The sequence below is a fragment of the Haplochromis burtoni genome, unplaced genomic scaffold (assembly GCF_018398535.1).
Source record: "Haplochromis burtoni strain Fernald_Lab_line unplaced genomic scaffold, NCSU_Asbu1 Contig_421, whole genome shotgun sequence".
Taxonomy (NCBI): Eukaryota; Metazoa; Chordata; class Actinopteri; order Cichliformes; family Cichlidae; genus Haplochromis; species Haplochromis burtoni.
In genome coordinates, this window is record NW_024582782.1 from 107555 (window position 1) to 134646 (window position 27092).

The following is a 27092-nucleotide window of genomic DNA, read 5'->3' on the forward strand; positions in this document are numbered from 1 at the left end:
GAAAATGGAGTGCATCCTAAGCTTTTGTGGAAAGTGCTGGCATTCTTGTATCCACAGAAGAAATGTGTTAACCCTTTTAAGTCTGACAGGTGTTTTCCTGGGTAAGTGAAAACGGTTATTTAATTACTGCAATTAATGATAGCGACAGCTGTTGACCATTTATGGCCATAAACTGTACATGGACAAAGCTAATGCTAGCTGGCTATTAATTTTCCTACAGTATGCTAAATCCCGAAGTTTATAATGGGTCTTTGACTTATGATATGAAGTATCTTGAGGTCACTTCTATACACTGGCTTTATAAAATAAATAATTAAAGCCGAACTGAATTTGAACAATCCGGTTGAAGTTATTTTGAGAACACTAGCAAAAAAACTTTAACAGTACTTTTAAATACAAGTAATAAAGCAGTTAGCAATTGAGCTAATATAATGCTAATTTTGCTACTTGTTAAATTTTACTAAAACAGTAATAATGTATAGCCTTAGCAGGAAGAAAACGGGGGCTTAAAAATATTTCAAACAGGCTTTGGGTTTTAATGCACCTTAAATTCTTTTAGAGTGGATTTAGTTCATTCCTTGATTTGAAGTTGATTTTGGAAGTTATGGGTGTTAACTGTTAACTAACAGTGAATTAAGCTAATCAAACTTCAACCCATTAAATGTGGGATGATGAGCAAGATTGTGTGGGCTCTTTATATATGCAGGGGGCTAATGCTATGAGAATTTACGTTTTAATAAGAATATAAAACTTTTAAAAAATGAACACAGGAGACTGCAGATGACAAATGTGGCATTTGGCATGTTAAGGGCTATTTGAGTGCAACGAACACAGCTCCTTTATTGTAAATACCATAATAAGGGTGTAAAGCAAAGCTAGAATTCGTTCTTGTGGATTTATGTATTCACCTTTTCTCTCTATCTAATTTTTTCACGTGGTGTTCTATCTTGCAATCATAGGTTTAGTAAGGAGGCTTACATAAATGATCACATTTTGTTTTGTAGCCACACATTTCTTGTGAAACTCAAAAGATCTACATAGCTTAGGATTTGGTTGTGACCACCAAATCAGTGTAAGCAACAAAAATGTGACACTTTAACGTGCACATAGCCCATGATGACATTATTCTGTTTTCTTCAGTCATTGAATAAAACCCAAGCTTTATGAACCTGTATGAGCTACATTGATGACTTTAGAAAACTAGAGCCATTATGTGGACGATCAATAAACTGAAAACTGTAGAAGTGGAGGGGAAAAGATAGTTGCTGCAGCTATTTACAGCAAATTAACAGCATCTGAACATCATGTTCTGAAGAAGCAAAAATACTGTGTGCCAAGGTCTCTTCAGAAATGGTGGTTGTAAACAACTCATTATTAAGGGAAGGAACATGGGACAAAAAGTAAATTTATGCCAAATTACACAAGAACTGAACAGAAACTTTGTGACAACAGGTTGTATGGTGGTATGAATCAAAATGTGAGGTTTTGGATTAATTTTTGTCAGTATGTATGATAGAGGCCAGGAGAGAGGTACAACAATGTGTGTCTACCTGCTAGCTTTAAAGTACAGCGGAGGTTCGGACATTCAAATTGATGAAATCGTGGATTGTGCCAGATTTTTATCCATCATATTATACCAAAGACTGAAAAAGTCTGATTTGTAACAAACAAACAGCTTTTAGAAAAGCTTTAACTATTTAGGAATTACAGGCAGTTTTAAAGAAAATCTCTTATTCTCAGAGCATCAGAAGTAAAATAAAAAGTTGGAAAAACTAACACCACTTCATTCTCTTCCACTTATCCTTATCAGGTTCACAGGGGTTGGAGCCTTCCCCAGCTACCATAGGACAAAATGCAGCATAAACCCTGCCAATCTGATGCAATGCTAACACAGAGAGGCGGGAAACAATTTACACTGAGATCCACACCTATGGGTAATTTAGAATCACCAGTTAACCAAACCCCACAAACAGCAAGTCTTTTGGAAGAAACTGGGGTACCTGGAGAGGACCCACACAAACATAGGGAGAGCATGCAAACTCCATACAGATACTGGCGTCGAACTCAGCACTTTTGTGCTATAAGGCAACAGTGCTAACCCCCACAACACCATGCTGTCGACAAATGAACATAACTACAAATATAAAGACTTTTTTTTTTACTTGGATGATGTAGCTAATGTATCCCTGAGGTCTGCCAGGCCTTTACTGCAGGCCTTTCAGTTGCTGCTTGTTTGTGGATCTCTCTCCCTTTAGTTTTGCCTTCATTAACTGGGTGGGTGGAGATTGGCTGACTGACTTGGCCATTAAAGAATAAACAGTTTCTTTATCTCACTTTATAAAGTTTTTGCTACCTCTTTAATTTCATTTGGGTTATAAACCTAGTGATGACCTCCTTCACTTGCATCGGCATCTCTTTGGACCTTGTATTGAGAGTTCAAGTGAAAAAATACCAAATACAAAGTAACCACTTGGAATCAACTCCAGATCTTTTATATGATTAATTTTTCATGGGATAATATGGGAACAGGCCTCACCTGACCATGAAAACAGCTTTTCAGTCAAATATTCAATTATGTTTGAGCCTCTGAAAATGGGGGCTACGTATAAAACTTACTGTAATTCCTAGTTAATGAATTAAAAAAAAAACTTTCTGAAACCTATTGATTTAAATCTGAAACTCTGAATTTTGGTTGTTTGATTTAAAATTCAGTGTTGTGTTATATAAAGAGACAATTACAAAAATTGTGTCATTGTCCAATTGCTTATGGATCCAACTGTATTGCTGTATCTCAAAGGTGTAGGTATGGGTGCAATTTTGAGGACCTACGCCAAGCTGACAAAGTTTCAAAGAATCTATATCGGCTTCTCAGGAGAAATACTGATGCGGATGCTTCAGTTGGTCACTGTTCCTCTCATTGTGTCAAGTGTGATTATGGGTAAGCCATGAGTACTTTTCCTACCAACTATTACATTAACTCCCACATTTTCTACACCTGGATTTTAAATGAGCAAAGTGGTTGTTCGTCAAATGTCTGATAAAAATCAATAATAAATATATCTAAGAATAATTCTCCTTGCAGTTTTAAATTTAACAATGAAAACTGACATAATGACAATCCTATATGAAATTTTTAATAAAGCTACATTTTGACAGTTGTCTGAGACACATCACTCCACAGCTCACTGATCAAACAAACTGCAGTGGTTTCAATGTGGACGCAACACAGAAAGATTTATGATCAGGAAAATGTAATATTTTTCTTCTTTTAGGTATTATATGGTTTGTATTTTCTTTAGGCGTATTGTAAAGTAATTTTACTGTTTTTTTCTTTGTATTATTTTTATACCATGTCTTTAACAGGAGTTTGTGGTGTAAGTGTTGGCATATCCAGAAGAATCACTGCACAAGCGATAATATACTTTGTCTCAACCACTGTTTTTATCTGTAGGTGTAGGTGAGAGAAATTTTGTTTTAGCTTCAAGAATCTTTGCTTATCTTTTAAGACCTTTGTTTTTCTATGTTAAAGCATTAGACTTCCCAAAAATATTATCTGTATATCTGTGCACTCCATAATGTTTGGGACAATGACACATTTTTTTTGCCTCTGTTCACCACCACAGGGGATTATAAATCAAACAATCAATTTTACAAAAGGTAAAAAGTTATATCTGTTTTTGTACATGGTCATGGAAGAGCATGGTCTTTTGGGTTGAGATAAGGTAATTGATCACCATATTGATTGTTTCATTTACAATCCACTATGATAGTCTACAGAGGCAAAACTAATAAATTTAGACCTGCTTAAGCAGAGTGCGTTGTTTTTGTTGCTGCAGAATATTTATTTCTCTGTTAAAACTCTTATTATATATTGTAGGAATATTGTTGGTAGTGGTGATCAAGCCTGGGATGACACTGTTTTTGATGATGACGATGATGAAGCCTTCTCAACAGTGGATGTCTTGTTGGATCTAATAAGGTAAGAAGAAAATTTGTTTTCTAAGAATCCTTCCTAACTCTTACTTTTCTTGCCTTTATTTAGGTGTCATTTTCCAGTTTAGCATGATTTAGATCAGTCAGTCAAATCCTTTAATCTGAGAAAAACTTCTTTAACTTTATAAAAACAAACAAATATAAATTTTCTCTTAATGTGCATTGCTGCAGCTCTCATTTTCACCCTCTGTCTGAAACAACTGTTTTTTGCTCATCTTTGATGAAATGGGGAGTCTGTTGTGATTGGTCAGCTGGCCTAGCTATAATGGAAATAAAAAATCAAATTTAATCTGTGTTTCGTGGCGCACAATAGATCCAGGAACAGAAACGGAAGAAACTGCTACATTATATAATTCCACATTATATTGGTGTAATGGAATGTTGTTACCATTTCTAACATTATTTGCGTTGTGTGTGTAGCGTCCGACAATCCTAAGAAAGTTGAGCTGCACTGTCGCACAGGAGATGGAATGAAAACACAGCATCACACAACAACACATCTCTCTTCTCTTTTCTTTCTTCTGACCCCCCAAACAGTTTAGGCAGACAGCTCACCCTCCTTGAGCCTGGTTTTGCTGCAGGCCTATTAAAAGGGAGTTCTTTTTTCCCACCATTGCCAAGTCTTTGCTTATAGGGGATTTTCTCTAATGTTGCTAATATTATAAGGTCTTTATAAAGCAATTTAAGATTACTCTTGCTCCGAGTTGGTGATTTATAAATAAAATTACATTGACATTGTACCTCAGCATTGAGTTTTAGCATAATCTGCTGATTAGAAATGTTAGTCACATTTCTTCTCTAATATTTTAACATTAGTAATAGTTTTCATATTGTTTTGGTAGCATTGCCACTAAGAATAAAAGCCCATATTTTTCTCAGATGCTGTAAGGGTTTGAGACTCCTGAAACTTAACTCCTGACTCTGAAATTTCTCAGTCCTAAAGTTTGTCATGCTTTGCTTGTGCCTGAGACATTTCAGAGTTAAAATTTGAAGCAGTTTCTGTTGGAGAAAACTACTCTCGCGGGCTTTTGCCCTTTCTCCCTTCGCATAGTTTTATATAAACATTATATGCAGTATTGTTAAAAAAACAGAAAAAAAACCTCATGGCAATAATCCAATAATAAATGGCAGTTTCTTATTGGCAATAATAAATTTGTTTGGCTCCAACCTGCAGTGACTCTAAGTTGCATAAGCAGCTATATGTGAGGCTTTCTTTTAAGTAACATATGTGTTAATGTTTAACAAAGGTTTAGATTATAACTTTAAAGCACCACTTTTCTCTTTTAAGTGCTTCAACACTAAACACCAACTAATAGCTTTTATCTTCTATGATGGTTGTTTTCTTGACTCTTTTTCAGAAATATGGTGCCAAAAAACCTGGTTCTGTCAAGCTTTAAACATGTATGTTTTATTACTTACACCAAGCAGACAATCTGATATTCATGGTTATTTATTAATTATGTTAATTATTCTTATTTATATTGTTTTTTTCTCATTAGTACAAGACCCAGAAGGTGTTGGTGAACATTGAATCAGACAATAACAATTCTACCTCTGACACGGTAAATGATTTGTGAAATCACAGTGATGACTTCTGTTGGAAAGTTGATCTCAATGAATTTCTCATTTTTTATTTCAGGAAGAGACGCAAGTACGTCTAGTGGGCAAATACATTGATGGACTTAATACACTGGAGGTGATTGGAATGTCTTTTATTTTTGGCCTGGCCCTCCGGAACATGGGCGAAACAGGGAAACTCCTCATGGATATCATCAGCGCCGTTAACGAAGCCACCAAGGAAGTGGTTAAGATGATAATTGGGTACACTGATATAGTTCCTACAAGGAGGCCATTCAACACCTAAGAGATAGCATGCAAAGATTTAAATTATATAGGTGGACTGATTTCCTGATTGTCATACACTATCAAAAACAAATCATTTTTTCAGGGTGTAAAAACTAACACATTTAATGTTAACTGGCTTTTCAAATAAACCCATTAATTTAATTCTATTGTTTCCTTTTTGCCTATAGGAGTAATGTTCATGACTGCAAGTTACGTCATTGAGGTTGGGGAAAAGTGGGATGCTGTCCTCAAACTGGGAAAGTTTACAGCAGTGGTTATTACTGGGTATGTTTAATGTAAATGCATACTTTACTAGCACCTTCTTGTCAGTAAGTAAAATTGGAATAACTCGTATTCATATTGTATTTTTTGTCTGTTTTTAGGCTGTTCATCCATGCAGGAGTAATTTTACCACTGATCTATGTCATGTTTGTGAGACAAAACCCCTTTCCCATCATAAAAGCCGTTTTTCCGGCCTTGCTGAGGACCTTGCTCATCTCACGCAGGTTAGAATTTTAGAACTGTATAATACCGTATCACAGAGATGACTTATATTGATATAAAGAAAACATATAGATGCTTACAGATGTTAAAGAACAAACCATACACTGTGTTTTCAAGCCATGCAGTCTCACTGACTTATACGTGCTGTGAGGAAATAATCAAGGTTGACAAAAGAATCACTCGCTTCATGCTGCCTATTGGGATCAATGCCAATATGGATGGAACAGCCCTTTATGAAGTAGCTGTGGCAGTTTTCATTGCCCAGCTTAATAGCATGAGATTAAACTGGAGCCAGCTATTTAGCATTGGGTAAGTGACAGTAATATTCCTTTTTCCATTCTCTTTGTCTTTTCTGATTACACAGAAATGTTTCTTGTATGTTTCAACATTGATTGGATCTTATTTAAAACAAAAATCTTTTTATAAAAATCTTTTTTCTGTAGCATGATCGTACCAGACACGTAGAAATCTCACGTTTTAGTTGGTTTCCTGTCAAACATATTTTTGTCCCAAATACTGATGGATTGGAATAGTTAGAATCGTCCTGTATAATATTGTTTTTTTACTAGATCGTGTGAAATGGTAGATTTATGTATAATGCCTCAGCTTCTTTCAGCAACTGTTATTGTTTCAAGTATCCAAATATTTGTCTTTGAAAGATTCCAGCCAATTCTGTAGATCTGAAGCTATTTTTCCCAATAGCCATATCAAATATGTAAGCCTAATGAAATTGCTTTGTGTACATTTAGAATGTAGAAGCCAACCAGAAGACAGAAATCAAAATCTTAGAAGGATTAACTCCATGAATCTCAGATTAAACCTCATAATTACCCTACCACCTACTATCCTGCCTATTGTAAATTTTCACATTTGCCTTCAGTCTCATTTTTAGCATGGAACTGAAGGCAGTACAGTATACAGCTGTATATTATTTTGTATTCACTGGTGGTGTTCTGCTATGTGTGCTGTCTACAGCGTGACAGTGGCATTGTCTGCTATAGGAGAAGCAGGAATCCCAGCTACCGGAATGGCGACGACTCTCTTCATTTTGACAGTAGTTGGGATTCCTGTGAGGGATGCTTCCCTTTTGCTGGTTATAGAATGGTTGCTGTAAGTTGAATAAATGTTTTTGATGTTATTGCTACTCTTGCCTTGCCTGAGACCTCACGTAAAGAAGGAATATCAAAGGTGCTGACAAACCATGCTTTCTGGGCTCTCTATCTTTTAGAGATCGCTGCAATGCTACTGTTAATGTTCTGGGAGACTGCGTTGGTGTGGCGCTTGTACAGCATTTGTCAAGACAAGAACTGCAAAAAATGGACGAGCTAGGAATTCACCATCCCAGGTGAAGTTTTAATTTGTGTTTTTGGTGAATTTGAAGAAACATAAAAAAATAGGTCATTATAAATGGGTACACCAACAGTCAGAAAATAGTTTTCAGTCTTTAGTTGAATATGTAACTCATTAGTTAGTTGTTAGATTCTGTCTGAAGTTGGGTGGACACAGCGGGACACCTTAATCATAAATGGACGTGTTTTGCTACAAGACAAGTGGGAGATTACAATGTGAAAAGGACATTTTTCCTGTGCTGTGGGAGTTGAAAAAGGCAGGTAAAGGTTCTGCTCACAGCTACTCATACAGTATCTGATATCTACAATATATGTCATTCAGAGACCGGACATCAAAATGTGACATTGAGGATATCCATTCAGCCTACCAACAGCCACGAGGTTGTTACGTCGACACAAAAGCAAAATGAACTGCCTGGGGTTGTCCTGTAACCGCAGCTTGAAGGATATTTTCCTTGGGAACATGGACTGCAGTGGAACATAATTTTATGTTGTTGTTATTCTGTTACTCTTTTATTAAATTTAATTTATTTTTATGGGTTCTTGGAAATAAGCCCCAATGAATTGTTTGATATATTTGGAGTGCAACTATATCAACTGTAGTATTTATTTATTTCTTACTTGAATTTATTTCCCAACTTGTATTTGTGTGTATTTTGTCTTTTTTATGCAGCATAAAAAGATGTAGCCTGGAAAGTAATTGTAACTTATACAAACTCGCTAATAATATAAAAGAATAAATAAATAAATAAAAAATAATAATAATCTATACATTTTAAGAACATCCCTTAAAAAAAATAAATAAATAAAAAAAAATAGACAGACAGACAGACAGACAGACAGACAGACAGACAGACCGATGATCGATAGACAGACAGACAGACAGACAGACAGACAGACAGACAGACAGACAGATAGATAGATAGATAGATAGATATAGATATATGCGCATATTGGCATTTATTTCTTATAGAAGGTGTTGTCTTGATTTACTATAGTTTTCAGCTGATCTCAATAAATGTCTATATAAAAATTTAAAAAACAAAAGTATTGTTCTCTGATTACATTGATATATTAGGACATTTATGAATTTTAAAATAACTTTTAAAAACGTTTTTTCCCTTGCAAACCACCTGGAACAACAAATGTGTGAAATGTCATAATATGTCAACAAATAATGATATAATAATGATGAATCGGATAATAAAACAAACAGGTTGTGTGTTTTTGGAACAAACTTGCAATAATTTTAAATCTCTAATCTAATGGCCTCTGAAAGTCCACTCTGTGATCTCTGGTGGCATACCTGTAGAAGTTACTACCTTTCTTGTACCACAGCATGGACTGCACAGTAAAGCAGGTTAATCTTAACATGAGCCTCCATATAAATTAGTAGACTTGTTATGGGTAACACTGTTGTTATGGGAAACTCAGAAATAAATGTTTATTATTGACTCATTTGTCACATGACACGATTTCCCTTTACACTACAGGATTTCCACGTTAAATGTTTTTGTAGTATCTATTGAGTCTCTATTGCCATCTAGTGGTGGTAAAAATTGCAAGCTTCCGAACAGGACACTGGAGCCACACCTAGAAAATACTGTGTGATGTTCGCTGGTTTAGATTGTGTGGCAATGCAAATTATTTTAAGGAAAACAGAAGTATTGTTTTTTAAGAAAAAGTTCCACATATGATGACAGATATTCCAAAATAAACAAAAAAATTGGGCCTAACTAAAGTTTTATAGTTTGATGTCCATTTACTCCATTAAACTTACTGTTTTACAATGGCTGGTTATGGAAGTTTCTATCAAAGGTGCATAATGACGTTTTGCTGATGTGGCAAATGGAGTGCAAATAAAGAATGCTTGATGTTTTCTTTGAGCACACATCATTTGGGTTCTCTATTTTTACAGTTACTTTCAACTAAAGTGAGATAATTTAAAATGTATAGGTATTTACCCCTAAGTCCCAGGTGTAGCTCATTACATCAATAATACAAATATCCCACTCAAAACAAGCATGCAAATTTGTATGCCTATTTTCAACACTCTCTTTTTTGATTAATGTTTTCTTTTATCTTTAATAGATGTTTTATGAAATAGCTTAACAAACCTCTTGTTTATTTTCTCATATTTGAACTGTTGGGATCTTCTTCTTCTTCTTCGTCTTCTCTTTCATGCCAGTAAAGAAAATAGATACGTTTTAAGAATGTGCCTTTAAATCTCATCAAATACAAATGGGCTGATTACATTTTGTGGGATCAGGTTTAACGTAAGCACATATTTAAAAAGGACAAAAACAAAAGCATCTGATGTCCTTCTTTACACCAAAGCTGTGTGATATTTGTTACATATCAGGGCTTTCACTCTTATTGTGTTCATAGTTGTGCTTGCCCATAATTTATACCATCACGTCTAAGCATGCTGTGCATTATTAGCATATTAATGCATGTATAATGCATGTCTCTTTGGATTTTTAAATGTTCACATAACATTAGTATTTCTCTATTTTATTGCTTTTTTAAAAATATTGATTTAAACATCAAGAATCTGGACACCATGTAGAAATTTAGTGACAAAACAGCAAGACACCAATAACATCTTCCTCACAATTGAGAACTGAACTCTAAAACTACCAGTCCAGTAATATTCAGACACAACATTTGTGTTAGTAGACATAAAAATTACAAAATCATCAAGAAACAATGGTCTAATGTTTTGACCGTGAACCAGACAACCACACCCTACTTTCCTCAGACCTCAGTCCCAGACTCATCGGCTTTTCACCTTTGTTTGATTATTGTTATTTCAGCAAATCTACTTTTCTCTCCCATCCAAGGCTCTCAGACGCACTTTTATGAAAATGCATTCTTTCCTGAACACAACATTCATAGTACTACAACACATTCCCACAGCCACTTTATTTTAGGATCTTGTCAGTGTTATATACTTGGAAACACCTCTGGAGGTATTTACAGTCCCCTTTCTGCTTGTTCTCTTGTTATCATAACCACAATATAGGCTCCCTTTGATCACTGGTCCAGTTTAGAGTCTCATATGTTCTGAGGCTCCAAGGGATATTTAACATGGGCCAGAAGGTGTCATTACAGGAAAAAAGCTTATTGGTTAATAAATAATTATAAACCTATTAATCAGTGGTTAGAACTGATGGTCTGACTAGTTTCTTCACTGGCTAACTTCGCCGTCACTCAGATGTCTGTTTACGAATATGAAGATCCTTTCCCAGTGCACTCATACAGTAACCAAGAATAAAAATGTAAAACTAACAGTGTAACTCATTCTTTGTGTAATATTTTGATTTATTTTTGCCTCTAATAAATATTGTGCTTTTACTGTAAATACATCATTTTTTTCAGATATCTTATTAGCACTTTTATGAACCTAAAATCTGCCTGTGTAAGACAGAAGCAGTGATGGAGCAGCAGAGCATGGGAGGAAGGATGTTATGAATTGCTGTAAAACGTGGCACTCTTGTGCCAGTTAACTTGACTGAAGCAGACAGTCACCTCCATTATAGCAGATTGAAATCTCCACTGGGCCGTGTAAGGGAGTAATGTGTTAGTTATATGGCCTGTGCTGTGATGGATTTATGCACATGCTAACTGCATCAATGATAGACCTTGGATAAATCTCTCCATTTTATTTTTAACGTGAATATTTCTGTCTTGTGGGAAGGACTATGGACTCAGAAAATCATATGCTTTGCATCAAACTCAGCTGAAAATTCGAGATTATAAAAAGATACAAAAAGGAAAAAAACTACCAGAATCTCCACGACAAGTCAGTGATTAACAATCATAACGTTGTTAATCACTGAATCTGCAGTGGTTTATTTATGAGACACAAGCATACATTTCTAAAGGAGGAGCAGAATGTTAATGACTTCTTCATATGATTGTTTTCCCACCCCGGGCTTTCATTGTTTTAAATATTGCTGCAACGTGATTCTTCTTTTACTGTGTTAGCCACATGAACAATACATGAACAATAAAAATACACGAACAATAAAACTACATTCACGTGTACTAAACTAACATGTGAGTATTATCTGAGGTCAGACATTAAGGTTAACCACAGACATGGGCTCTCATTTGAGCAAGCACTTGTTTAAATAGTGGGAAGAAAAAAATCCCTTTTAACAGGAAGAAACCTCCGGCAAAACCTGAGTGTGAGAGTACCAGAAATACCAGTCTTTATTTTTCTAATGCAGAAGTCTAAATTCAAAATGTCAGTCCAAAAGTCAAATTAAATGTGGCACACAGGGACAAAGCAACAAAACAGTAAAACAAGCAAGCAAACAAAGGAAAAAAATAACCATTCACCATCAGTCTGAATTGTTGATAGAATTAAACACAATTGTATTTATCTAGCAGCTTTCAATCGAAATATCGCAAAGTGCTTCATAACAAAAATGCTAGAATATCAAATTTTTAAAAAAGACGGGGAGGATTCCAGAGTCTGGCGACCACTGTTGCAAAAGGTCCACCTCCTTTAGTTCTCAACCTTGTATGATGCCCAGCAGATCCTGACCACATGACCTCAGGACCTGCTGGGGATGTATCAGTGTAAAAGCTTGTTGATGCATGCTGGTGCTTGTCCATGCAGAGCTCGAAAAGTCAAATCCAGAATCTTAAAAGTAAAGCCTTATGGCAGCCAGTGCAACTAAATTAGCAACAGTGTGACATGTGAGTACAAGACTTTTAAAAACCTTTCAGGATCGTTATGAATATCTTCCAGATGCTCCAAAGAGGTTTTGTTAAGAAAAGTAAATGATGAAGCAAAAGCATGACTAATAATGTTTCTTATAAAAGCAAGAATCACAAGTCTAACGTGATCATGCAATGTGAGAGCTGAGTCAAAAGTTATCCCAAGGTTCCCGACATAAGATTTAGAAAATGTGGCAAGGGGACCTAGAGTTTCCATCATCCTACCTGTCAAAACTGTCAGAGGGAACATGCTTGTTTACTCCACGTGTTTCTTTCGATCTATCATCTGAATGTCACAGCAGAAATCAAGATGTGGTGTAGTCACACTGGTGTGCTGTCAGCTGGAATGGCTTATCTCCTCTTTGAGTTACAAAATCAGCTTGAATCATCAGGTTATATTATTCTCCTCATTATATCCCATATTATTTTTTTAAAATGTCACATTCATCCATCAAACAAATGATTATGGTCTGTTTAACACCAGAACATTGTAACTCATGGTAACCCCTTTTGGACAGGCAAAATTAAAGTAAAATAATGTTAACTTGAATTTGTGAGTCGATAAGAAAGTCTTCACACAGCCATATGTCAAAGCTGCAGTGAGAAATAATTTGCAGCGCTAACGTGTTTCTGCTGCAGACTATACTGACACGTTTTAGTAACACATTATCACGGTTATAAAACCCTAACATGTATATTGTCTTAGATTAAAAGGACCTGGATCTCCATGTCTACACTATTATATACATTACAGACCACCTAAAGAGGAGGCTTAAGTGCTGGATTATCTGCAACACTAGGTTCGTTACATGACCTATATCAGGTTGTGAGTTTAGTCTAAACTCTGACTGTGTGCCAGTACAAAACAATGACAGAGCTCATCTGACTTGAATGGCATTTTCTCATTTAAATTTGCATCTTTGATTCTTTAACATGGGGTCTACAGTCGCCACTTTGCGGTGATTTACGGTTTTAAACGCTTTAAGTTTAGTTAGTCACAGTGTTGTGAAAAGTAGGCTGTGGAAGCGCCACTGGCTGAAAAAGAGCCCATCTAGATGAGACTGGCAGATGCACAACAGTCCACGCCGTGACGTGTGTATCTGCTCCGGTCCGAGGCGCGAGGAGCACACAAGCAGAGAGACACGCACCTCCCCCTCCGAGCCCCGACCTCCTGCTTTTTCATCGTAGCTTCTTCTCGAAGTTTGATGGAAAAAACGCTCTTGATTTTTTTGTGGACTTTGACTGCAAGGTTTAACCCCGAGGAGTCAATGTAGCGCAAGCGTCCCGCCTGCATGCGCGCTAGTCTCATCAACTGCGCCAATTTCAAGTTATCGGCGCTTCATCAAAAGAAACTTAAGGCAAATATTGGTGATTAAGTTAAAAAAGAAAACAAGTTTAATGTGGATTTTTTTTTGGACACATCGTGGACTAGTCTACTGGATTTGGATCGAGAGTTGCTTGCTGAGGCGACTGCGCAAAATGGGCTGCCCAACTCCCGCAGGATGCTGTGAAGTAAAGGACCATCATGTTGCCTTTGGCAAATAGACACTTTTTACAGGTGATATATATTTTTTTCAACCATAACAGCCAAAGTTTCTGCGTGTTTTCCAGCAAAGGAGAAAACACCTGAAGCACCTGTGTGGAAAAAAGTAATAGGGAAAGCCGCGAGGTTGGGCTAAATTGTCACTTTTGACATTCAAGACATTTCTGGTCTTTTGTTATTTGATTTAAAACATTTTTTTAGAGGACAGGCATTACAAAGAAGCAACTTAGCGTAGTGAAGCGGAAAGGAGATGACTACCAGCACTGCTCTTGTGCTCCTCATTCTCTCACTAACAAGTAAGTTATTATCTTTTAAATATCCCAAACTGGTACGAATATGGAAACATTTCCTGTGAGAAGTTTACTGCTGTCCAAGTCTATGGTGTTGATCTCTCTCTCTCTCTCTCTCTCTCTCTCTCTCTCTCTCTCTCTCTCTCACACACACACACACACACACACACACACCCTCTTAGGTAGTGATTATGGCCTGAAAATAGGCGCGATACTCTTCCAGAGAAGTCGATTTAATCACGTTTCATTGAACTGCAGAGGAGATAACTGACCTGATTGAAGACTCAGGTGTCCTGTAGCAAAGGATAACATTAATGGTGCCACAAGAGAATCTTATATTAACTGTAAATCAAATCTCAGGGGTACAATCCAAATGATTGTTCTTCAAAGTGTGGAAAATCTTTTAAAAGACAAATTAAAAGAAGAGATGCTTTTCTAGTTGATACTTCTCTATTTATTATCATGTAATTAGTGCAATACCACTACTCACCTATATTAAATGTAACATTTTGGTAGTTGTGAGAGTTATCTGCATGTTTTTTTTTTTATTCAAAGGGATTCATAAAATAAAATCCTGAAGAACTAAACTTCATATTTCTGTATTTCACTTCAGCTTAATCAAATACATGCTAGTATTTCAATTTATAGTAATGTATTCAAAGCTTTTAGACTTTTATATATTACCAAAGTCAGTATTTGGAAGTCCATAGTCTTTGCAAATATTAAAATAATATTTCAAACCATTCTTCACATGACAGAATTTTTTTCTTCTTCATTTAATAAAAAAATTCCCAAATAATCCAGATCAGACTTGACTAACGTCATTTTTCTAATTTGTATGTATTTGTACGATTTAAACTCTTCCTCAAACTGCTACCCCCACCTCCCCACTCTTAAAGGTAGAATATTAATAGTAGTAGTAGTAGAGTAGTAGCTGCAACCCAAAGCATAGGGTTTTCTACTTATATTGTCCATATACTGTATCTATAATCAACAGATCATTCTACCTGGAAAGGTACAGTTACAATTATCTTACATTATCTGTCTTTTCTGTATTTGGATTCTATAAAACTGAAGAAGAAGAAGAGGTGTATTTGATGTGTATTTGTGTTTCTGAGTACAGGAATTTAAAGCAACCACAACAGCACTCTGCAAGAACGTCCTGAGAAAGTGTGGGTGGTGTTCATACTCTTAAAATACCCATAAGTAAAAGCAGATGTGCCCTTGAATAATTAAATAAGAGCCATGTTTTGTCTACCACCAAGAAAGCACCATCTACTGTTTTTTAGGCAAAATGTGGATCTCTCACTGCCTTAAAAGAAAATCTTCCTCTTACTTACCTGACCTTGATTTTAGCTTTTATTTCAGAGAGTGGTGCATTGGATACATGTAAAACTGGTTAAGCTTGTAGGTTACGCTTTACCGTTTAAGCTAGAACTAAAATACAATAATGTTTTCCAAAAAGAATGAAGACAACCAAAAAGCTGAGCCATCAATCTGTAGATTTTCTCTTACAAACTCTGACAAAGATCAGCTGTGGCATGTAACATAGTCAAGGATTAGTCTGCAGCATCCATCAAGAGAAGGCAGGAGACCCTGGAATTGAGCTTTAAATGATTTAAAGGCTGTAAAACATCGAGAAGCAGCATAGCACTTCTCTGTGTCTTCCATCATGTTGTTGTGAGTGGTTGCATTTCTCTGAAGGCCTAAAGATTTGACTTGGACTTGTACTATGCAATGATATGTGGCACCAGTCTTCCATCACAGCGTCAGTGTTTTAATCTTAATGAGTCTCATCACTGCAGATTACTGGTAGCTAAGCTGTTCTTAATATAAAAGGTATCAACAAAGGGGAGGGGGGGGGTTACTCTTGAGTGATAAGTCACTGCTACCCCCTTGAAGTAAAGCCTTCCATACTTGTGAATGTGAAAACTCTAATGCTGCCATAATCGCAAGTCTAATTTCACGAGTCAGTCCCACTTTTAACATACTAGATGTTTGAAATATTTTTTATAAAAGGAAACTGAGAAGAGTTTATTGCTCCATAATAGGTTTGAGGCTTTAGTCACTTACATCTAGTATCATCCTCTTGATCTGTCATCCTTTGACAGGAAAGTGAAACGTCTTGAAACAGAGAATATCTCTGTTGCTTCAGTTTGAATAGCAATGTTGCACAAGTACAGTACCACAGTAAATACTAGTGAATGCAGCAGCTATTATCTCACTCTTATTACCCCAACAATTGATCGTGCATGCATAAAAAAATGCATGTTGCCCACTAAATCCTGTCAGAGACTCCAGGAAGTTAATGATCCTGGTGAGACCCCATCCGTGGAGAGCCTTTTCACTTCCTACTTATGTCATTATGCTGAAATTGGCTGCAATTTGGCCAGAGAGTGCTTGTGAGTTCCTCAACTAATTAGATTCAGTGAATCTAAATTACTAAAAATGATTAGCACCTGTTTCAAAACAAATGCTCATATCCTGTTACAGTTTTAGCAGACATATGTTTTCTTTTAGGGAAACCCATTTTGCCCATACAACACTAGCATTCCGCTAATGTGTGTCAATTTAGGATTTACAATAAGTCATCCTACCTCAATGGTTCCCGTTCCAAATGATAGTAACTACAACAGATGTTGGGAATATGGTTAAATCAAGACAGAAGCATCTGTAACAAATTCCAGCTGGTTTCGGTGGTCGATTATGAATGCTATCAGTTTGCCACGGCAAGAAATTCTCTGCTACTTGTTAGATGCATGAAATCAAAATGCCAGCACCATAAAGTGGATCATGCTGCATAACATCTCCAGTACTTACAGAGAGGTATTCCATTGCAATCGTGCAAAAAAATAAATAAAAAAAATCGGAAAATTGAGCTATATCGCTTGCCAGAGGTTCAAAGAGTAGGAGTTTTCCATTTTTGAAATATCCATAAAACAGTCAGGGAATACCTTGTAAAACAGATTAAACAAAATGAGCTTCAGGGTGCTGCTGCATTTTGGTGTCTTTTGATAGACGTTTTCCTTTGTTTTCCCTTTTCTTCATGCAAACCTGAGCAAGGTGACCTTTTGTTAAAGCTCCATATTTATTGTTGAGATTTACATGTGGTAACTTTTGACAATAAGTTGTTAAATAATACCAGAGCAGCACTGCAATATTAATACATTTACTGCTTTTTTCCTATTACACTTCTATTCAAATCTTCTGTTAAAATGAAAAACTTGGTATCGACTTGATTTATATTTACATACAGTATTTGTTCTCGTATAGCTACTTTAATGACAGCCTAATTTGCTGGGCGTATAATCTAAACATTTCTATGCACGTTCATACATTTAACACATAGTATTGAACTCTGCTGGGGCCACTTCAGAAGAAATATAAATGTGATTAAGCAGTTTAGCTTTCATTTTAACAAATAGCTTTCCTCTTACATAAAGAGATACTTGAAGTTCTTACTTGATGGCAGACCATTTATCCTTTGAAGTTAAAATAAACTGAGAGCTAAAGATTTCTCATTTAGTTCTAAGAGACTCACTTGCCTCTCTTCAGCTGAAACCACTGATGTTCACTCTGACATGAAAACTTGAAGCAGCAGGGTGCTGCTAAAAAAAAGAACATCCATGCTCACACAGCCTGCACTGCATGCAATCTTGCAAAAACAGACAACTCATGTGCTACAGGGAGGGAAGCGGTCCAGATAACCAACCCTCACTGCGCTGTTGTCAGTTTGTTTGACAATGTGGATATAATGGCAGCTGGAGCATTTTGCTTCTGATTTATTCATACAATTACTTTTATATAACCAATAATTTAGGGCTCAGGAAACATAAAGCTTCAGGGCTGTCTCACCGGGATGCTTGACTGGAGCCTTGTGTGTTTCTGTGCTCTAAAACCCTGCAGTAAAGTGTCAGACTGCAAGATGTACACATGCTCACACTTAACCGAGAACACGTGATTCAGCTGTAATGCCCTCTGGTAAATTTACTTTGTTAACAGACATTGTTTTCAGAAACAGACACTTGCACACGCAGGATACAAAGATACACTACACACCTACCAGTGGCTGTGAATCGCCACAGGGCAAACACATGGCCTTTATGAATGACATTAGTTATTGCCTCTGCCTTTTCAGGCAGTGGAGTTCCATGTAATCATGTCTATAATATTACATATTTTAAACAGATTCATTTTATGTTTAAAGCACTTTGATTAATTGGATTTCTTTCAATATTCTGTATTTTCTCTGCAGGCAGCTGGGCAGAGAATGCAGAGGAGCGCCTGGTAAACTACCTTTTAGGTCCAGAGCACTACAATAAACTAATCAGACCTGCTGTCAATAAGAGCCAGCAGGTCACCGTCTCCATACAGGTGTCTTTGTCTCAGCTCATCAGTGTGGTGAGTACACACAAACTGCATCCAGATTATCATGCATCAGAGTCTACTGGGCTCAAACACCGTTACCTGAAATAAATGAAAAATTGGACTTGTGACGATTTAATTTGACGCAATCAAAACCCATTACTGGCAGTTCGTATTTGATATGATTCAAGTGAAGTGTTAACATGGGGATTGACTCACTCTGGATTATTTGAATTGAGGAGTTTGCATTTCACCATTGCCTTTATATCCCTGCTACGGAGGTGGCAGCTTGATTACGGCATGATCTTTATTAGTTTGTAGAGCTTTGTGACATCATATGTTCCCACGTATTGATTCAGTAGGGGATCATTTACACAGGTGTTTGCTAAAGACATAAAGGCTAATAAAGCATCTGTCCTATTTATATGTCTCAAGAAGCCATGAATATGAGTCTGTATGTACACAGTACCAGGACTCTGAACCCAAAATCAGCCATCATGCATCCCTTTATATACATGTGTCACAAAAAAGGATTATTCTAAACTATTTATGTCTTGAAATCAGCTAGAGCACCTGTATGGATGTGCAGTCCTTTGTTTCTCTCCTCTTTTCTCTTTTAGGAGTGTTCATCTTTTTGTTTAAACACCGAACTGTACCTTTAATTGCATTACAGAAGTTTTTATAATTATTATGTGGTGACTATGTAACCATTAAGTAGTGCTTTAATGGTCCGTTAGTCTCCTTTAAGAAGGAAAATAGCGACATAAATATTAAAGAAAAGAGCAGAATTAATTTGACATTATAATGTAATAATAATAACTTAATAATAATTCATGACACTGTCGCAGTTCAGAGGATTCTAGGTTGTAGAATAGAAGTGGCAACTTTAAATTGCCTGTAATTGTGAAGGTCTGAATCAATTTATCTGTCTCTTTGAGTTAGCCCTGTGCTCGACAAGTGATGTTTTATGCTTCTCTTCTCCAAACTATTTGTTTTACCATTTAGATATATTTCTTTATGGTTGGATTGTAAAATGTACTATGTTAATAAGTGACCTGAATAATTCATTTCTGGATTATTTCAGTTTTTAGAATTTTTGATCACCTGTTGTTCTGTTTCACAGAACTATTATTATAAGTCACTGCAACTAAGCCTTACTTAAGGTCTTCACCTTGTGACATGGGCTTCTAAAAGCTTCTTATTCACATTACTTAATGCACTACTTTCTGCTCCTCGGCTTGAACACCACCTAAGCCACTGAAGTGTTGCAGAATATGGTTTTAAAGCCATTATTTTCATCATATTCACTAATGATCATGTTAGCCTCCATGGCTGTGTGCGCCTCACCAGAGGGTTTAAAACACCATTTGTCTCAGACAACTTTGATTCTAACCTTTCCATTCATCTCAAGACAAGACAGTAAACAGGCTAACCTTAGTATCACAGTAAGTCCTTCCTTTGAGGCATTTGTAAAACAGGCTTTAAAAATAAATGTTTTTTGCTCCAAAATGTTAGTGTTATTTCATGCACTCATTAAAGGTGTGTATTGGTTTATTGCTTTGACCTTTACTCAAAATAAAAATAGCATTATGGAAAGTATTATGTAGTTTTAACAGCTGACTGATCTTTGCTTTCAGAATGAGAGAGAACAGATAATGACAACCAACCTGTGGCTGTTTCAGGTACCTACAGTCTTTTCTCTGCTGCCCAGTTCTTATACAGTACCTTGTATGGTCAGTATTTGGTCTTTTTGGTCATAGCTACAGTTACAATAACAAAGGCTCCTCCGCAGGAATGGAACGACTACAGGTTGAGATGGGATCCTGAGAAATATGAAGGCATCAAGAAATTGCGAATACCCTCCAAACTTATCTGGCTTCCTGATATAGTGCTCTATAACAAGTAAGTATGCAAATTTGATCCCAACCGAGAGAGACTTGGCTGCTTTTCTGAGTTTAATTTATGTGATTTGTAAATTTTTTTTACTACAAAAAAAATCAATTTAAAGCAGGAAAACTAATTCCTGTGGAGGCCTTGTATGAATGGATTAAACCATTATTTTATTAAACCGTTCTTAATATTATGAGGTTTTTGATCATTACCACTCATGTTTTACACGTTGTTACTAAAATGCTAAGTATTTCAGTGGGAGCTGTGTAATTAACAATTTCCACAAACCCAGTTTCTCTTTATTATTAGTGTTTTATATTAACATTCCCATATGGTCTAGTGGCTAGGATTCCTGGTTTTCACCCAGGCGGCCCGGGTTTGACTCTCGTTGTGGGAAGTTAGCAATTTCATGTGTATAGTTATGATTGCTAGTAGGATAGTGTTATGTGAATAATTCCAGTGCTGATGACAATAATAGCATGACCTGTGCTATCATAGAACTCTTCTACCACATGCCAAGCAACATTTAATAATTTGAGCCCAACTAATTTACTGTCTGGGCAAATATTTGCTATTTTTTGATATACAAGTATCGCAAACAATATTAATTTATTAGGAAATTAATGAAAATGAAACAAGTAAAGAATAAATGGAAGAAGCACCCCAGGAACCATCTTACAAGAATTGACATTTTACAGTTATTTGGCACTCCTAAATAACTACACATAACAAATGCTAGAAAGTACAAATAAATGTTGTCCCATTTATTAGATTTTTAAATATTAGTATTAGTATTGGTTTAAAAAAAATCCTGTATTGGTCAGACTCTAATTTTTCTTTCCTCTTCATTTGATGTGCTTAACGCTCTTTAATCCTTTATTTCTAAACCTCCTATAGTGCTGACGGTGTGTACGAGGTTTCCTTCTATTGCAATGCTGTGGTCTCAAACACCGGGGACATCTTCTGGCTCCCTCCAGCAATCTACAAGTCAGCCTGTGCCATCGAGGTGCAGAACTTCCCCTTTGACCAGCAGAACTGCACTCTCAAGTTCCGCTCTTGGACCTACGACCACACAGAAGTAGATCTTATCCTCACCAGTGATTTTGCCAGCCGTGACGACTTTACTCCAAGTGGAGAGTGGGACATCGTCTCGCTCCCAGCACGCAAAAACGAGGACCCCAACGACATAACCTATCTGGACATCACCTATGATTTTGTCATCAAGAGGAAGCCTCTTTTCTATACCATCAATCTGATTATCCCCTGTGTGCTGATCACATCATTAGCTATCCTGGTGTTCTACCTGCCGTCAGACTGTGGGGAGAAAATGACGCTTTGCATCTCAGTGCTGCTGGCACTCACTGTGTTCCTGCTGCTCATATCAAAGATAGTGCCACCTACCTCTCTAGCAGTGCCACTCATAGGTTAGTCATATCCATATTTGTCTATTTGCAACAGTTTGTAGCCTAGGGCAACGAATATTTGGGTTTTTACTATATGTACAGACACTTTATATAAATATAATAGTTTAGTGATGTGTGTAAGAAAACATAAAACAAGAAAAAAGTAGTTTTTCAATTATGGATTAATGCCATTTATTTACAACTGAAAGCGCTACACCGCATTTGAAATAGTCTTATATAAATGATGGGTCTTCACATTTCATTTTTCATATATGATTTGTAAATGTGCTTTATGACAGGTCAGTCCTTTTTCTGCTTGCCCTTCACCTAATTTTTTATTATGCTGTTTACAACCTCAGCACAAAGTCAACACAAGGAAATTTAAAAAAAGTGAAAAATATTATAGCTGCCTGAAGAGGCAGCTGCTCAGATTATGGACAGTTTCACTCCGGTGAGCACGAAGACTCACCGGATAATAAATGTTTAAGTTCAACCCATTAAATTACTAGTGTTATACATGTACCTACACTTAACATTAATATACTGCTTTTGGAGATTTCAGTAGGAACACTAATGGAACAGTATAAGGGAAACCAAACAGCTGAAAGTGATGAAATATACTTCATTCTAGCAGAGTACTGCGCCATTCAAAAAAATGAAGAAAATGCTTAATTATAATAGTATAACACGATCTGGGAAGCACACCCCAGTGTCATGCAAACGGATTTCACCTGCTTTGGTGCAAATGAAAGTGAAAGCTATCACTACTCTTTGTTTTAAATAATATCTACTTTTATAACCATTTTAAAATTGTAGTTTTTTACTTAGCATTACATTATTTAATTTATTTGTTTTCAATGACTGGACTGATCAAACCTTACTATTTTTAAATTGGTTTTATTATTCTGTTTTCTCTTTTAAATTATATTTGATGTACTTTTATTCTAGCTATAAACCATTTTAATTTCTAATATGTTCTTTCATCATTTTGAATTTAAAATTGCTTAGTATTGCATATTAACACCTTCCAGTTAGCCTTTTAAAACAGTCTTTATTAAAAACGTGTTAGAGATGCTGCTGGTTGTTATTTGAGACCCAGCTATTATTTGATTATTGAATAACACATGACTGACATGAAGTAGTGTTGGTAAATGACAACATCTGATCATTTTTCCGTGTCTCATTCTGTTAAAGGTAAATACTTAATGTTCACCATGGTGCTGGTCACGTTCTCGATTGTAAGCACCGTCTGCGTCCTCAACGTGCACCATCGCTCACCGTCCACTCACTACATGCCTGACTGGGTCAAACGGCTCTTCTTAGTCCGTCTACCTACCTTCCTCCTCATGAGGCGTCCAGGCTCTTCCAATGTTCGTGATAAACTGCGCCGGAAATACACCAGTCGGAGTATTGTCTGTAAAAATAACACCCAAAGCAGCACAAACAAAAAGCAGTACTCAAACATCAGACTCGGTGGGATCAGAACCGACGCCGACGCTTTCTACGTGAATGAGGATTTGGCGCAGCGGTGTTGCTGGACGGCTGGTGACATCCCGGATGGTGGCGGTGGCTTTTCAGACTTCCAGAGGCCTTTGGCCAATCAGTTAGATGCAGATCTGGAGGAGGCAGTGGATGGAGTGAGATACATAGCTGAGCACATGAAGACAGAAGACGATGATGAAGGGGTAAGAAAAAAATTGATAGGTAATGATGAATAGGGGAGATAGGGCGACACCAAAAAATTGAAAGGAATAGAAGATAAAATATATTCTTGCAGAGACATAAAGAGGAAAGGAAAGCCATACAAAAACAGATTAGGGAGATGCATGATGTCAGACAAGCGACAAGGTGGAAAGGAAAGATTACCAGGGCAAAATCAGATGTGAGACGAGCCATATCTCAGTGTTTGCTTTTGTTCTCTTGTCATACAATTGGAATCTGTCAGCTATATATTTTACTATAGACATTTCTAATGTCATCAGAAAGCTCTCCACATACTTTTGTGTAAAACACACACTGACTGAACCACAAATCATAAACCTCAGCTCTCAGATTTAATAAATATTACAAACATGCTTAGCATCTGTAATTGTACTCTTTCTGAATGACATGCTAACCCATAGCTCCAGGGTGTGTCAAACATAAGGCCCGGGGGCCAGAATCGGCCAGTCAAAGACTCCAATCCAGCCCACTAGATGTCTAGTGATGTGAAGGAGAGCATAGGTTTTATTTCCACACATTTTACAGTCCTAGTGATAAAAACCACCCCACAGCCATTCATACTACACCAAAGTAATGAAGTAAAAGACAAATAAATGACAGAAAAGTTCTTGTTTTTTCAACTAGCTACCATAGAAACTTTGTTTTTTTACACACCATGTCAATGGTAAAATAATGAAATAAAATAGGAAATTAACAAAAACATTCTGCTTTGTAATTACAGGACAGTCTGTGTCATGGGCTACCAGAACGTCTTCTGTCATTTTACATTTATTTTTTACAATTTAAGCACAAAGAGTTGTGGTGAAAGATTTCTTTCATGAAAGAGAACAGCATTTCTTTATTGTGTAGTTGAAATTGCACTTCTTTTTCCTGCATTGAAATATTTCAGGGATTAAAAGTTTACACTGACGGAAATGGGAGTTTCACTGGCCTTAAGTGGTCTGTATGTGGCTTAAATGTAAAATGAGTTTGACATTCCTGCTTTACAGTGTTTAGGTGTGACAAACACTGAACTGCCAAAAGGTAGATCTAACAAGCTGATTTTCTTTTGACCCAAACATACAAACCTTAACCGCAAAGGTCTGAATCTGTTAATGTGGTTCTAGATCATAGAAGACTGGAAGTACGTAGCAATGGTGATAGACCGTCTGTTTCTGTGGATCTTCATCTTGGTGTGTGTGGTGGGAACTCTGGGACTCTTCATGCAGCCACTGTTCCAGAGCTATAACACGCCCACTGCTGATGAGACAGAGTGAGTCATACACACTGTGAAATACACATTAACATACAGAGCAACACATGTTTGAGCCTGGCATGGGCTCGTATTTAAAATTCTAAAAATAAAAGAAACTGTCAGTTTTCTTTACATATCAGAAATGTCCCATCCCCCCCTTTTTTTTTTATTTGTGTGACATGCTTTTTTCTATCACACACACACTCATTCACACACACACACACATGTCTGGTTTCCTATTCTCATGGGGACATCCCATTGACATAACAATTTTGTGACACTAAAACCACATTTTGAGTGTGAAAAATGCTTTCAACCCCGTGGGCACCTGGATTTTGGTCCCCATCAGTATAGTAAATTTCACATTTGGTCTCCACCAAGATAGTACGAACCCATACACACACACAAACATAAAGGATAGTTCACGCACAGCACAGCATTCATGCACCAGGTGATTTGTAGGATTCAGGTATATCTTCATCTACACTTGCTTTACTTTGTGTGTTTTTCTCCCTGTAGATATGGAGATTTCTAGGTTTTCTGTGACTGCAACTTTGAGAAGCATTACAATGTCTGGCTGTGATCTACTCCTAATGATTAAATCTGACACATAACCATCCGGTGATGAACTTCAAATGAACATGGAATCAAACCAGTTGCTTAACGTTTGCCTGTGCGTTTCCCCACCTTCATCGAAGAAACTTTACCCCTCAAAGTCGAGCAGTTTCTGTCAAGATGATGAAGACAGTGCCTGTGGACAGTTGTTCCAGAAAATTGTACAATGTAAAAAACACAAAGGTGATGAAAATGATAGATGATTTGCAGTCCCTGTTTCATTTTGGACTGACTGCACTGCTGATGAAAGTGTTTAAGGTTTTAACTGTGACTGTTTTTCACCCATGTTGCTGCTCCAATGAGGCCTCTCCTCTCCAGCATCGCTGATATGAAAATTGTATGAACATTTATAACAGTGGTACAAAAGCGGAACATAATTTCTTTTTTCTCTACATCAGCCTTTACTGTAATAGGAAGAGGATTTTGTTCTGCCCACCTTTTGTCTTTGTGGAAGTATTAACGCACCATTTCTCTTTCTGTCTTTTTCCTGTTCCACTTCAGAGCACAGTGTTTCATTTCCACAATCCACCTCCCAAGTAACGTTGTAACTCTAATGCAGTGTCTTATTTTGAGAAATGTGTGTTCTGCTCTTGGTTTCTCTCATTGTGTTTTTTCTCACATGCTTGTGTATTCTCTTCTTGTCTGTCTTTCTATTCCACAATCACAAGGCCTGACAGAGTTTGAGAAATATTGAAAGAAGTCTTGAAAATATGGATGAAATTTCAAATAGATGTGACAGATGGAGCGAGTACACATCACGCATTTTATTTCATATGAAAAGACAACATTAATTCTAGTTGTGTGTCTGTTTCCCTGTCCAACAGCTCATTTCCACCCTTCACTTTTTAACTGCCTTAAACCTTTGTTAGACACCAGAAGATTAAAAACCTGTAGCTGCACCATGTTATATGTTAATGATCTGACTGTATTCAAATTCAATATGTTGAATAAAAAATGCTGTCAACTTTAGTTTGACCTGTGCTGTTTCCTCATCCATTTGCTAGAAGGTCACTTCTTAGATTGGCTTTTGTAGTAGAAGACGTTTCAAAATGTGATGGTTAGAAGTCAAAATACATTGGCTGCAAATATAGTAAGTATGACTTTCATTTTCGGTTATTATTCATATTTGGTTTATTTTCTGTAAGTCACTCACATTGGTCAGATCTCACACGAGAACAATGATATTTACACTTAATTGGGATAAGTTTTCCACTCTCACTTCATCAGATATTTACTGTAGTTTGGTTAAATTTACTGATAAAAACTGTAATTTGGTTTAGGCGATTTCAGATTTCATTCTTTCCTTGTCATGGTGTCAGGGAAGGAAATGTCAGAGAATAAAAAATACAAACAAATAAAAATCTGTATGGACTTGGTTTGTTGTTAAAGCCAGTAGTCTAATGTATGCTGTTAGAAATGTCATCAGAACTTAAACTAAAATCACACAGCCTTCACGCTGTGATTGACGAGCTCTGGGAATTTTGAGCTGGATTTGAGCTGTACTTCCATGTTCACAACAGAGTACAACAATATACAAACCCTTACAGGAGACACTCTCTCTGTGCCTGCTGACATTTCACCCCTACTTGCACATTGGCCTATCAAATC

General features: G+C 36.6%; 3 protein-coding genes across 3 annotated transcripts; all 3 read left to right on the top strand.

Annotated features, from left to right (window-relative positions):
* Nucleotides 1-5982, top strand: LOC121811759 (excitatory amino acid transporter-like; the record flags this gene model as incomplete). Its single annotated transcript, XM_042213128.1, has 6 exons — nucleotides 1-101; nucleotides 2798-2938; nucleotides 3878-3979; nucleotides 5352-5394; nucleotides 5493-5555; nucleotides 5633-5982. Coding segments are annotated over 6 exons (675 nt in total), but the record flags the coding sequence as incomplete, so codon positions are not given.
* Nucleotides 5725-8417, top strand: LOC102305756 (excitatory amino acid transporter 3). The gene is made up of 7 exons (XM_005944862.2): nucleotides 5725-5814; nucleotides 6027-6123; nucleotides 6222-6344; nucleotides 6460-6651; nucleotides 7318-7452; nucleotides 7571-7687; nucleotides 8014-8417. The coding sequence occupies exons 2-7, from the start codon at nucleotides 6032-6034 to the stop codon at nucleotides 8099-8101; spliced, it is 747 nt and encodes a 248-aa protein (XP_005944924.2). The 5' UTR covers nucleotides 5725-5814; nucleotides 6027-6031; the 3' UTR covers nucleotides 8102-8417.
* Nucleotides 8418-13517: 5100 nt separating this feature from the next.
* On the top strand, nucleotides 13518-26824 carry LOC102305458 (neuronal acetylcholine receptor subunit beta-2). The gene is made up of 8 exons (XM_005944861.3): nucleotides 13518-14261; nucleotides 18511-18656; nucleotides 20258-20302; nucleotides 20413-20522; nucleotides 21408-21934; nucleotides 23108-23598; nucleotides 24742-24887; nucleotides 25389-26824. The coding sequence occupies exons 1-8, from the start codon at nucleotides 14216-14218 to the stop codon at nucleotides 25402-25404; spliced, it is 1527 nt and encodes a 508-aa protein (XP_005944923.1). The 5' UTR covers nucleotides 13518-14215; the 3' UTR covers nucleotides 25405-26824.
* The last annotated feature ends 268 nt before the right edge of the window (nucleotides 26825-27092 follow it).